A 13,894-nucleotide genomic window follows, 5' to 3' on the forward strand; every position below is an offset into this window, starting at 1 on the left:
ATCAAATGGAACACCCTTTTTTTCCCCCCCCCAATAAATTTATTTATTTTTGGCTATGTTGGGTCTTCATTGCTGTGGTGGGCTTTCTCTAGTTGCGGTGAGCGGGAGTTTCTCTTCGTTGCAGTGTGCGGGCCTCTCATTGTGGTGGTTTCTCTTGTTGCAGAGCACAGGCTCTAGGCACACGGGTCTCAGTAGTTGTGGCACACGGGCTTCAGCAGTTGTGGCACGTGGGCTCGGTAGTTGTGGCTCGTGGGTTCTAGAGTGCAGGCTCAGTAGTTGTGGCGCACGGACTTAGTTTCCCTGCAGCATGTGGGATCTTCCCAGACCAGGGCTCGAACCTGTGTCCCCTGCATTGGCAGGCGGATTCTTAACCACTGCGCCACCAGGGAAGCCCCGAATCACTCTTAACATACAATTTATGCTCTATTATTTGCCTTAAAAACAAAAGCCTTCTGTTGACCCCCACATCCTCTTCAACCATATTTCTTCAGCAAGTTTACTCTGCACGCTGTCATCACTATCCTGTTATTCATTTTTGTGTTTCTTTTAACTGCGGTATAATTTACATATAGCAAAAAAATTACTTTTTGGTGTAGTTAGTTCAACGAGTTTTGCCTGATGCATACAGTCGGGTACCACCACCATAATAACGATACAGAACAGTTCCATGACCCAGAAATTCTCTAGTGTCCCTTTGCAGACAATCCCTCCCACCAACCCCAAGCAACCACTTATCTTCGTTCTGTCCCCAGTGTTCTGCCTTCTCCAAAATGTCATATAAATAGAATCATTATGTAACTGGGCCTTTTGAATCTGACATCTTTCATTTTGCATAATGCACTTAACAAAGATTCATCTGTGTTGCTGCATGTTTTTGTAATTTGTTCCTTTTTATTGCTGAGAAGCATTCCACTGCAATGAATATACCACAATTTCTTTATTCACCAACTGAAGGGCATTTGGATTACTTGAAGTTTTTGACAATTTTGAATAAAGCTGCTATAACTATTCACAAAGTTTTGTGGGAACATAGTTTTCATTTTTCTTGGGTAGTTACCTAAAAATGGGATTCCTGGGTCCCTGGAATTCAACACTTCCTACCTGTTAAGCATGTATTTATTAACTTTACATAACAAAGTGCTAACTCGTTCTTAGAATGTGACTGTACTATTTTGCATTCCCAAAAGAACATATGAGAGTTTCAACTGCTCCAAATCCTCGCCATTTCAGAATTCATGTCAGAAAGGAGCCAACGAAGCAAAAAAGTTCCCTGAAACAGTCTCAGCAGACTTTTACTTGGGTCTCATACCCAGAATTGGTTCGTATGCCCATGTGAAAATGGAAATTCTGCTTCCTGTGGGTAATTTCTCTAGATCTATCTTCCAGGTTACTATTTCTTTATTCTGTGGCATTTAGTTCTTCATTGTTGAATTGTATATTGTTCTTTTTTCATTTTTATTTCATCTTTTATTTCTTTAATAAATTTTAAATACACTTATTTTATACTGTTTCAGTAATACCATTTTCTGAAGTCTCTGGGAATCTGTTATTGATTCTATTGATTTTTTTAAGATTTTTTTTTTAATGTGGACCATTTTTAAAGTCTTTATTAAGTCTGTTACAATATTGCTTCTGCTTTACGTTTTGCTTTTTTGGCTGTGAGGCATGTGGGATCTTAGCTCCCTGACCAGGGACTGAACCTGCACCCCCTGCATTGGAAGGCGAAGTCTTAACCACTGGACCACCAGGGAAGTCCCTCTGTTGACTCTTTTTTTTTTTTTTTTCCTCTGTTGACTCTTAATCATAGAGGTTCATGTTTTATAATTTAAGATTGTGAGCTAATTTTCTTTTTTTTTTTTAGGTCACACAGCACGGCATACAGGATCTTAGTTCCCTGACCAGGGATCGAACCCGTGCCCCCTGCATTGGGAGTGCAGAGTCTTAACCACTGGACTGTCAGGGAAGTCCATGAGCTAATCTTTAGTGAGAGTTTACTGTAGACTCCTGTGAAGCCTGGGAAGAAGATATGTCACATCAGAGAGATTATGCTAAATGCTACTTACTTAGGGGCATCACCAGGGGCCATTTTGATAATTTCTCAGCTACACATTTCCTGAACCAAGCTAGAAATGTCAGTTAAAACCCTTAGTCTGTATGAGGACAGACCTGTGATAGCAAATTTTTAGGACATATTTTTCTCACTCAAAATCCAAGCCAAAACTGACAAGCTTCCCTGTTTCCCTTTCCCATAAGCAGATCGTTTTAGACCTACCATTTCACTGAAGTATGACCAGCCTTTGTTAACCCATGTTTACATATACACATATATATGTATATATTACAGTTCACAGTCTCCATTCAAACTTCCCGACGGCTTTTGGCAAATGTCTAGTCTCTAATCTTTGGTTATTTTAGGGCCTGCTTACAGTGGTGATTTCCAGCTTCTTTGAATTAGGTGGGGATGCTGGGGATTTTCCTTACTTTGCATTTGAAAGTGTTTGTTGTATTTTATACAGAATATTTCCTTTTAAGACTTTATGACATTATTTGCCATATTATTGGACATGGCAGCCTCATTTTCAAAATACAGTAAAGGGGACTTCCCTGGTGGTGCAGTGGTTAAGACTCTGTGCTCCCAATGCAGGAGGCCGGGGTTCAATCCCTGTCAGGGAACTAGATCCCACATGCATGCTGCAACTAAGAGTTCACATGCCACAACTAAGGAGCCCATGTGCTGCAACTAAAGACCGAGCAAAAACAAATATTTTTTAAATACAGTAAAGATTAAATCCATATAAAAGATGTTTAGAACATATGTAAAATATTTAAATAATATAATAAAATATAAAACAATATAAATATTTTTAGATATGGGGATATATGTATATGTATAGCTGATTCACTTTGTTATAGAGCAGAAATTAACACACCATTGTAAAGCAATTATACTCCAATAAAGATGTTAAAGATAAATAAATAGGGGGCTTCCCTGGTGGCGCAGTGGTTGAGAGTCCGCCTGCCGATGCAGGGGACACAGGTTCGTGCCCGGGTCCGGGAAGATCCCACATGCCGCGGAGCGGCTGGGCCTGTGAGCCACGGCCGCTGAGCCTGCGCGTCCGGAGCCTGTCTCCGCAACGGGAGAGGCCACAACAGTGAGAGGCCCACGTACCGCAAATAAATAAATAAATAAATAGATAGATAGATAGATAAATAAATAATAAAAATAAAAAGAACTCGAACACAGTAAAAAATATACATATATATATATTTTAAACATTCTTGTATTCACCACACAGCTTAAATAGAATATACCAAATTTTTGAAGTTCCTTATACACCCTTCCCTGATGCTACTTCTCATCCCTTCACCCAGAGGTAATCATTATCCTGAATACTGTTTAGTTCTGCATGTTTTTGAACTTTATATAAATAGAATTATACTACAGTATTCTGTTACTGGTTTTTGTTTTATAAATCAGTAGCATGTTTTACAGGTCGATTTCCCACTGAGACCACTAATGACTAACGACTCTGCCTCTATAATATCTAACTACTAATTACATGATTCTAAATAGTATCTATAAATCCAATGAATTCTAGATTACTACCTCCAGGTCAGATCTCTCTTTAAGCCACAGTGTTAGATAACCAGTTGTCTCCTTGACATATCTACTTAACTGTGTCACAAATACTTCAAACTCACCATGTATGAAACTGAACTTCCCCGGTCTTTCCCTACTCAGTAAACAGCATCACATCTATTCAGCCGCTTAATCTTTACTGACATTTCCTTACCCTTTATCAACATCCCACACAAGACAGACATCCAATAAATTAGCAAATACTGTTGGTTCTACTTGTGCCAGACATCTTCCATTTGCTACCTACCTCACACCCAGACCCACTCCTTAATCTTCTCTACCTCTACTCTGAGGTGACTTGTGTGGAATCACTACAGATAATTTCCCCAGCTCTTTCTCTTTTAAAGTACCCTGGGCTGGCTATGTCTCCCTCATCACTCCTCTAAAATCAGTCCTCTCTCCTGCTACTGAATAAAGGTTCGCATTCTTCTGAAATTTTTTTTTAATATTTATTTATTTATTTGGCTACACCAGGTCTTACTTATGGCACACGGGATCTCCATTGCCGCCTGCAAGATCTTCATTACAGCATGCGGGATCTTTAGTTCCGCATGTGAGATCTTCAGTTGAGGCCAGTGGGACCTTCACTTGTGGCATGCAGGCTCTTAGTTGCAGCATGTGGGATCTAGTTCCCTGACCAGGAATTGAACCCAGGCCTCCTGCATTGGGTCGTGGAGTCTTAACCACTGCACCACCAGGAAAGTCCCCCCAAAATTCTTATGTTGAAATCTAACCTCTAATTTGATGATGTCTGGAGGGAGGAACCTCAAGAAGTCATTAGGTCACGAGGGTGAAGCCCTCACTGAATGGAATTAGTGCCCCTATCAGAGAGACCCCAGAGAGTTCCCTTGTCCTTTCTGCCATGTGAGAACACAGTAAAAAGATGTATATGAACCAGGAATTGGGCTCTCACCAGACACCAAATCCCCCAGCACCTTGATCTTGGACTTCCTAGCTTCCAGAACAGTGAGAAATAAATTTATGTTGTTTATAAGTCACCCAGTCTACAGTATTTTAGCTATAGCGGCCCAGATGAACTAAGATATTCCTTCTGAGAGGTCCTTTGGGCCTAGGGGTGGCAATAGCTACTGTTCCTGGACATTGAGTAGTATATTATTGTGGTTTTCCATACCTCTCCCTTACCTTTGGAAGTAGTCCCTTAATTAAACTCTCATTAAATTATCCCTATTCTGAGTGTGTCATCTATTTCCTGCTGTGAGTATGACTGTTAAACCTCCCAAATAAATTTCTAGTTCATCCCCTTCTTTCTATCTCCACTACTAATTTCTAATCCAAGTCACTACCATATCTTTTCCTAGAATACTAAAAAACTGCAAATTAGTTTCTCTACTTTCACTCTTAATCCTTTTCCAATCCATCTCTACCCAGAGTTTAGATTCATCATTTCTAAAATATAAACAGTACTATATAACTCTCCTAATGAACATGCTTTAATGGGTACAAGGTAAAAAAACAAAACAAACCAAAAGCTGCATTTTATATACAACTGACAATTAATTGGAAAATTAAATTTTAAAAATTTACAATAGCATTTTTGTTTTCTTTTGATTTGATTTTTGGCCACACCATGTGGCATGTGAGATTAGTTCCCCGACCATGGATCAAACCCGTGCCCCCTGCGCTTGGGAGCGCAGAGTCTTAACCACTGGGCTGCCAGGGAATTCCCCACAATAGCACTTTAAAAACCTCAGTGGGGACTTCCCTGGCGATCTAGTGGTAAAGAATCTGCCTTCTGGGCTTCCCTGGTGGCACAATGGTTGAGAGTCCGCCTGCCAATGCAGGGGACATGGGTTCGTGACCTGGAGTGTCTGGGCCTGTGAGCCATGGCCACTGAGCCTGCGCATCCGGAGCCTGTGCTCTGCAACGGGAGAGGCCACAACAGTGAGAGGCCCGCGTACCGCAAAAAAAAAAAAAAAGAATCCGCCTTCCAATGCAGGGGACCAGGGTTCAATCCCTGGTCAGGGAACTAGGATCCCACCTGCCAAGGGACAACTAAGCCCGCATGCCACAACTACTGAACTCAAGCGTCTCAACAAGAAAGCCTGTGTGCCCCAAACTACAGAGCCCACGTGCCCTGGAGCCTTCGTGCCACAACTAGAGAGAGAAAACCTGCATACCACAACTAGAGAGAAGCCCGTGCACCGCAATGAAAGATCCCGCATGACTCAATGAAGATCGTGTGGGCTTCCCTGGTGGCGCAGTGGTTGAGAGTCCGCCTGCCGATGCAGGTGACACGGATTCGTCCCCCGGTCCGGGAAGATCCCACATGCCACGGAGCGGCTGGGCCCGTGAGCCATGGCTGCTGAGCCTGCACGTCCGGAGCCTGTGCTCCGCAACGGGAGAGGCCACAACAGTGAGAGGCCCGCGTACCACAAAAAAAAGGATATGATGGGCTTCCCTGGTGGTGCAGTGGTTGAAAAGCCGCCTGCCAATGGAGGGGACATGGGTTCGAGCCCTGGTCTGGGAAGATCCCACATGCCACAAAGCGGCTGGGCCCGTGAGCCATGGCTGCTGAGCCTGCACGTCCGGAGCCTGTGCTCTGCAACGGGAGAGGCCACAACAGTGAGAGGCCCGCATACCGCAAAAAAAAAAAAAAAAAAAAAAAAAAAGATCGTGTGTGCTGCAACTAAGACCCAATGCAGACAAAATAAATAAATAATAAATCTTTAAAAAAATAATTGAACAAAAATTAAAAAATTAAAACCTCAGGGAATTCCCTGGCGGTCCAGTGATTAGGAACATGTACTTCCACTGCTGGGAGCACGAATACAATCCCTGATCAGGGAACTAAGGACCCGCATGCCCCAAGGCATGGTCCCCCCTAAAAAAAAATCTGTTTTAAAAACCTCACATATAGGCCTGACTCAGGAAGACAACAAAAATCTAAATACAATAGTATCCATAAAGTTTAGCTTACAATAAAATATGGTAAGAATCGGGACAGAAAATAAAATTAGTCAACAGAAACAGACCCAGGGAATCCCCTGGAGGTCCAGTGGTTAGGACTCCGTGCTTTCACTTTCACTGCCTAGGGTGCGGGTTCAATCCCTGGTCAGGGAACTGAGATCCCACAAGCTGCGCAATGCCAGGAAGGGAGGGAGGGAGGAAGGAACCCAGAAATAACATAATTAACAGACAAGAACTTTAAAACAGATATTATAATTCATGGATATAGAGGAGAATATGAATATAATGAGGGAATAAATATGCAATCTCAACACAGAAGTGCAAGATCTGAAAAAGACCCAAATGGAACTTTCAGAGTTGAAAAATACATTATTTAATGTAAACAACACATTAGATGATATTATCAACAGATTAGATGCTACAAAATTAAAGATAAGTGAAGTTGAAGGTAGTGCAATAGAAACTATCTAAACTGAAACAGAAAAAGTCTGGGAAAAAAAAAGTGGAGAATCATAGAACTCCAAGGGACAATCTTAAGCAGTTTAATACAAATGTATAATTGAAACTCCAGAAGAGAGGAGTTATTGGGGAAGAAAAAATATTTTAAGAAATAATGGTCAAGGAGGACAATGTCCTACACTTGGAATCTATGAAATTATTTTACAGTTTAATATTTATTGAATTACACAGTTAATTCACCAGGTACAAAGAACAACAAACTTAATAGCTTTCTTTTTTAAAAAGTCAAAAAATATTGACTTTAGATATAAAATATAAACCCACTGATCCCAGAAGCAAAAATGGACCCAAAGTGAAATAAACAAAAGATACCACAACATAATAAATGTCTAGAAACCAACAATAAAGAGAAAAACCTTAAGACTGGGGGAGGGGGGAACCAGAGGTAATGTGGACCCAGTTTAAAAAAAAAAAAAAGAAGTATGACCACTAAATTTTCATCAGAAGCAATACTAGCCAGAAGACAATGAAATAACATTTTCAGGGATTTCCCTGGTGGGCCAGCGGTTAAGAGTCCACGCTCCCAATGCAGGGGGCCCAGGTTTGATCCGTGGTCAGGGAACTAGATCCCATGTGCCACAACTAAGAGTTCGAATGCCACAACTAAAGATGTCACATGCCACAACTAAGAACCAGTGCAGCCAAATAAATAAATAAATATTTTTAAAAAAAGAAAAACTAAGTGCAATGAAAATATCTTTCAGAAATAAAAGTAAAATAAAGACATTTTCAGACTTTTTTCTTATTTCCTAATTCCTTTAAGAAATAACTGATTGATCAAAGAAAAAGTAAAAACAATATATTGTGCAATTTCTAACATGCAGAAGTAAAATGCATTATTTCAAAAGTACAAAGTACAGGAAAGAGGTGAGAAAATGAAAGAATACTGTTGTAAGGTGAAGCGATATATTTAAAAGTAGACTGTGGTAAGTCAAACATGTATATTTTAAAACCTGGAACTGTGACTCTCAAACTTAGGACCCCTTTATACTCTTAAAAATTGTATTACATCTTTCAACATTTTCTGCATTAAAACTAAGAAATCTTTAAAATATGTATTAATTCATTTAGAAATAATAAAAGTTAAAATAAAAATCAAATGTTGACACAAAGAACATTTTTTTTTTTTTTTTGGCCACACCGTGTGGCTTGCAGGATCTTAGTTCCCAGACCAGGGATTGAACCCTGGCCTCGGCAGTGAAAGCACCAAGTCCTAACCACTGGACCTCCAGGGAATTCCCAAGAAAGAACATTTTTTTAAAACAGCTATATTTTCAAAAAGAATTTTTAAAAGTTTAGTGACAACGGCAGCACTGTTTTACATTTTTGCAAATTTCATTAATGTGTGGCTTAATGAAAGAGAATGCAGTCTTAGAGACCCCAGAGGTCTTGAGTCCACATTTAAAAAACTGCTATCTTTGAGTGACCATTAAAGAGAGTTGGGGTGGGGCAGGGAAAGGAGAGGAACAGAACTAGTAAGTCAACAGAAGAGATAAAATGAAACTTTAAAAATACTCAACTGAGGGGATTCCCTGGCAGTCCAGTGGTTAGGACTCCGTGCTTTCACTTCTGAGGGTGCAAATTCAATCCCCCGTCGCAGAACTAAGGTTCCGCAAGCTGCGCAGCATGGCCAAAAAAAATATATGTATATACTCAGTTGAAAAGAAGCCAGGCAAAGGAGAAACACAACAACAAACACATAGGACAAATAGAACACAAACAGCAACTTAAACACAACAATTTTGATAATTATATTTACTCTAATTTAAAAGGCACAGATTGTCAAACGGGATTAAAAAAGCAAGCCTGCTGTTTACAAGAGATGGGCTTTAAACAACACAGCATTGTTTAAAAAACACTAATCATACGGACACTGGAGTGACTATGTTAATGTCAGAAAAAGAAGCCTTCAGGAAAAGAATATTACCAGAAATCAAGATGGACATTTCATAATGATAAAAGGATGAATTCATCAAGAAGACATAATTCCTAATGTATATGCACTTACTAACAGCTTCAAAATTCATAAAGTAAAAACTGAAAGAATAAACAGAAAAATTGACTACAGTTGGAAATTAACACTTGTCTTCAGCAACTGATAAAAACAAATAGATGGAAAATGAATAAGAATATAGATTAACATTGGGAAATCCCTGGCAGTGCAGTGCTTAGGACTCTGCGCTTCCACTGCAGGGGCGCACAGGTTGGATCCCTGGTAGGGGAACTAAGATCCTGCATGCCACACTGTGTGGCCAAAAAAAAAAAAAAAATGAATATAGATTAACATTCTCAATCAACTTGACCTGACATTCATAGACTACTATACCCAACCACAGAACACATACTCCTTTTCAGTGCACATGAACATGCACCAAGATAGATCATATCTGAGCCATAAAACAAATCTCAATAAATATAAATGGATTGAAATCATAGAACATGTTTTCTGACAACAATGTATTTCCATTAAACAAAAAGATATGTGGAATATCCCCAACTATTTGGGAATTAGGCAGTACACTTCTAAATATCCCATGGGTCAAAGAAGGACTCTTAACAGTACTTATAAAATATTTTTAACAATATATCAAAATTTATGAGCATTTCCCCCAAGAAGTAGATATAGTTTAAAACCTTCCCTCAGGGGGAGGGATAAATTGGGAGTTTAGGATTGACATAACACACTACCATATTTAAAACAGATAACCAACAAGGACCTACTGTATAGCACAGGAAACTCTGCTCAATATACTCTGTAGTAACCTAAAGAGGAAAAGAATTTGAAAAAGAATAGATATATGTATAACTGAATCACTTTGCTGTACACCTGAAACTAACACAACGTTGTAAATCAACTATAGTCCAATATAAAATAAAAATTTAAAAAAAAATCCCCCAAAGAAATTAAAGTCTCAATGGTTTCACTGGTGAATTCTGTTAAACATCTAAGGAATAAATAATACCAATATCCCACAAACTCAAAAAACTGAATAGGGAACACTTCCCAACTCATATTTTAAGGCCAACATTATCTAAATACTAAAACCAGATAATTTTTTTTTTTTTTTTGTCCTTGCCGCATGGCTTGTGGGATCTTAGTTCCTCGACTAGGGATCAAACCCGGGCCCACAGCAGTGAAAACGCAGAGTCCTAACCACTGGACTACCAGGGAATTCCCAGATAAAATATTTCTAAAGAGCAATCTGCCTCATAAACACGGACATAAACAATACTTCAAAAATATTAGCAATAGAATTCTTCGATATATAAAAATAATACATCATGACCAGGTGGTGTTTATTCCTAGAATGTAAAGTTAAATTCACAATCAAAATCCACCACATTAACACAATAAAGAACAAAAACATCTTATTAAATGCTGAAAGAGCACTTAACAAAATTCAACACACATTCATGATTTTAAAAAACAAAAACAGGGCTTCCCTGGTGGCGCACTGGTTGAGAGTCTGCCTGCTGATGCAGGGGACATGGGTTCGTGCCCCGGTCCAGGAAGATCCCACATGCCGCGGAGCGGCTAGGCCCGTGAGCCATGGCCGCTGAGCCTGCGCGTCCGGAGCCTGCGCTCCGCAACGGGAGAGGCCACAACAGTGAGAAGCCCGCGTACCACAAAAAAAAAAAAAAACAACTCAGCAAACTAGGAATAGAAGAAAAATTCCTTAATTTGACAAAAGGCATCTAACAGAAAAACCTACAGCCAGTATCATACTTGGAGGTGAAAGATCTAGAACAATACAAAGATGTCTATTCTCACCACTTCTACATTCTACAAAAGGTCCTAGAAAATGCATTTTAAAAAAAAGAAAATAAAAAGCACAGACTGAAAGAGAATAAGTAAAGCTGCCTTTATTTGCAGATGACAGATTGTAAAGAAAATCTTAAGAAATCTTAAAAAAACTGGAGAAAATAGGTGGCTTTAGCGAAGTTGTAGGATACAAGATCAATATACCCCCCAAATTATAAACTGTTAAAAAGTATTTACAGTACTATCAAAAACAGGGATAAATTTAACAAAATATGTAAGAGACCTTTACACCAAAAACTACAAAACACTGCTAAACAAAATTAAAAACAGCATAGAGAAATATATCTAAAGGAAAAGTAATCATGCATTGTACAACTTTTAAAATTAGTTAAAAATAAAATCTTAACCAAAAACACGAGTGTAGATAGTACAGTATGGAACCAGACAGAAAATGGATTAGTCTGATCACTTTTCTAAAGAAAACCTTGTTTTTCAATTCCAGTCAGCGCCAACAAAAAATGTGCTTGACACGCTGTGCTAGTACATACATTAAAAACGCAGCTTTTCCATTAGCTACAAACAAATTTACAAATTATTTAGGCAGCTTTTAAAAGTGAGTCCAAAAGGGTCTACAGGAATACAGGCTAGATCTTTGAAGGACACAAAAGCCAACACGGCGTCAGCGTGTAAAGTACAACCTCAATCAGGATATTTCCTCCCCCCCCATACTAATTGTGGGTTGAGCGTTCATTAGATTTTGAGTTCTAAGAGCGGTAACCCTTGGGTTGTTGTAGAACACGGACTCTGACATCAGAACAACTGATGTCAGGCTCCAGATCATTAGAAAGTCAAGGAAGGGTTCTCAATTTCCCTATACACCAGTAAAATGCCTACAAAAAAATCCGAGATTACTCTGGAAATGCAATACCTGACACACAGTAGGCGCCAAATACAAACTCTTTTGGTTTGCATTTTACTCAGTTTAGTCTAACAGGCATTCCGACGGAAAAGAGAGGGAAACAAACACGTGGAATTTAAGGAATTTCAGTCTTCCGGGTTCCAGCGCCCCCCTGCCGGGCTCAGAAGGTCTTTCCTGTTAACGATCCCGGGACCGACAGGTCATAGCCTCTGGGAAGCAACAGATCCCCAACACACGTGGGGGAACGGTCGAGGTTTGAGGCATTTGGGTGCATCATGACAAAAAGCGCCACCGTCTACTACGGGCCAAGCCTAAAGCCATGCCCAGCACTTACGTCTACATTTACACCACCCTGCAAAATAGCTGCCGCCCTCGCAGGCACAGGTGAGCATCAGAGACCTGAGCAGGGGACTCGCCCAAGGTCACGCGGGAGGCGGGACTCATCCGGCCGCCCCTCCTCTCAGCTGCGCAGGGTCTGCTAGCTCGGCTCCAAGGCTGGGACGCCCTGGGAGGAAAACTCCTCTCCCGCATGCACTTCCCATAAAAGATAGAAGCCTGGCAGGGGGCTCAGCCTCTTCAGACTTTACCCCCGCGTCGGTCAAACGAGCCAACAAGTGCCTCAACACAGTCCCCGACGACTCGCCGTGCTCGCCAGGGGCCTGGCGTCCCGCCTAGGCTCGCGTTCCCCCCTCCCCCTCCCCGGTGCTCACCTGCGCCACGCCGCAGCCCAGGTCGTCCTTCTGAGCGTCCGGAGGGACGATAGTCCGGGGCGAGAGGCCTGGGTGCAAGAAGTGAACCATGGTGAGACCCGCCGGAGAGGCGTCGAGGAGAGAGCGGCCGTCGAGCGGGGCCCGGATCCCGCGAGAGATGGTCTCGACCGGCACCGGAAAGCAGCTGAACAGCGCCCGCTCGGCGGGCAGGCACTCTGCGCTCTTGCGGAAGGTTTGGGCTTTTGAAAAGCACTCGTCCGCCGGAGACCCCGCCCCCAGGACGGCCTTCCCCACCCACACCGGGCCGACCACCCCTCCACGCCTTGAGGGCCCAACCGCCCTTCTTCCGCCTTTTTGACGCCCCAGAGACCAACTTTAGGCCGGCTGAACCACTCGCCCAACTCCTACGCATCCCTCTGAGACCGTCTCCCTCCAACCGACACCATAGGGCTAGGTACCACTTTCTTGTCGCCGGTCAAAGGCATGGCCACGGACCAGCTCTGTGGAGTTGGGAAATAGAATGTGGTGGGCCCTCCGTGTCCCCAGGGACATTGGTTTCAGGATCCACCATATGCAAATCCTCTGAAACTGAAGTACCTTATATAAAATGGTGTAACATTTGCATATAACCTAGGCACCTTGTCCCCTATTCTTCAAATCACCTCTAGAGTGCTTATACTAATACAATGTAAATGCTGTGTAAATTGCTGGTACTGGCAAATTCAACTTTTGCTTTTTCAAATTTTATGGAATTTTTTTTCTGAACATCCATAGCGGTTGGATCCAGGGATGGAGAGCCTGTGAATAAGGAGGGCTGATTGTATACATTTTTTTAAAAATACTTATGGCTGTGTTGGGTCCTCGTTGTTGGGCACAGGCTTTCTCTAGTTGCGGCGAGCGGGGACTACTCATTGCGGTGGCTTCTCGTTGCGGAGCACGGGCTCTAGGGCGTGCAGGCTTCAGTAGCCGTGGCACACGGGCTCAGTAGTTGTGGCTCACAGGCTCTAGAGCACAGTCTCAGTAGTTTTGGCGCACAGGCTTAGTTGCTCCGCAGCACAAGGTATCCTCCCAGTCCAGGGATCGAACCTGTGTCCCCTGCATTGGCAGCGCAGGCGGATTCTTAACCACTGCACCACCAGGGAAGTCCCTACATTTTGAAATCTATTTTTTAAAGTCCTTTCTCCTACACATCTGGCAACAGCACCTCTCTTATATCAGACCTCTGTTTCACCTTCTACTGACATTGGATGAATCAAATATCAAAACCACTTCTGATCTAGTAAGTACACAAACTGAACTGCTCAGCTTTCTTGTAACCTAAAAAGTATGGAGAAGACCCTTCTAACCTGCTCCAAGAAAGAAACCCTGAGAGAGAGTAGTGAATTAGTACTCTTTAGCTAATTTAAGAGAAAATA

At 41.7% G+C, this 13,894-nt stretch overlaps 1 protein-coding gene across 1 annotated transcript in view; it reads right to left on the bottom strand.

Moving 5' to 3' along the window:
• Positions 1-12,929, bottom strand: part of ZYG11A (zyg-11 family member A, cell cycle regulator) — a 58,295-nt gene extending 45,366 nt beyond the window's left edge. The window contains 1 exon segment of the mRNA XM_022575706.3: positions 12,480-12,929. Coding sequence (XP_022431414.2) covers positions 12,480-12,569 — 90 coding nt within the window. The 5' untranslated portion in view covers positions 12,570-12,929.
• Positions 12,930-13,894: the final 965 nt, after the last annotated feature.

The sequence above is a fragment of the Delphinapterus leucas genome, chromosome 1 (genome assembly GCF_059928025.1).
Source record: "Delphinapterus leucas isolate spDelLeu-1000000601 "Yukka" chromosome 1, BTC_Dleu_Yukka2, whole genome shotgun sequence".
NCBI classification, from domain to species: Eukaryota; Metazoa; Chordata; class Mammalia; order Artiodactyla; family Monodontidae; genus Delphinapterus; species Delphinapterus leucas.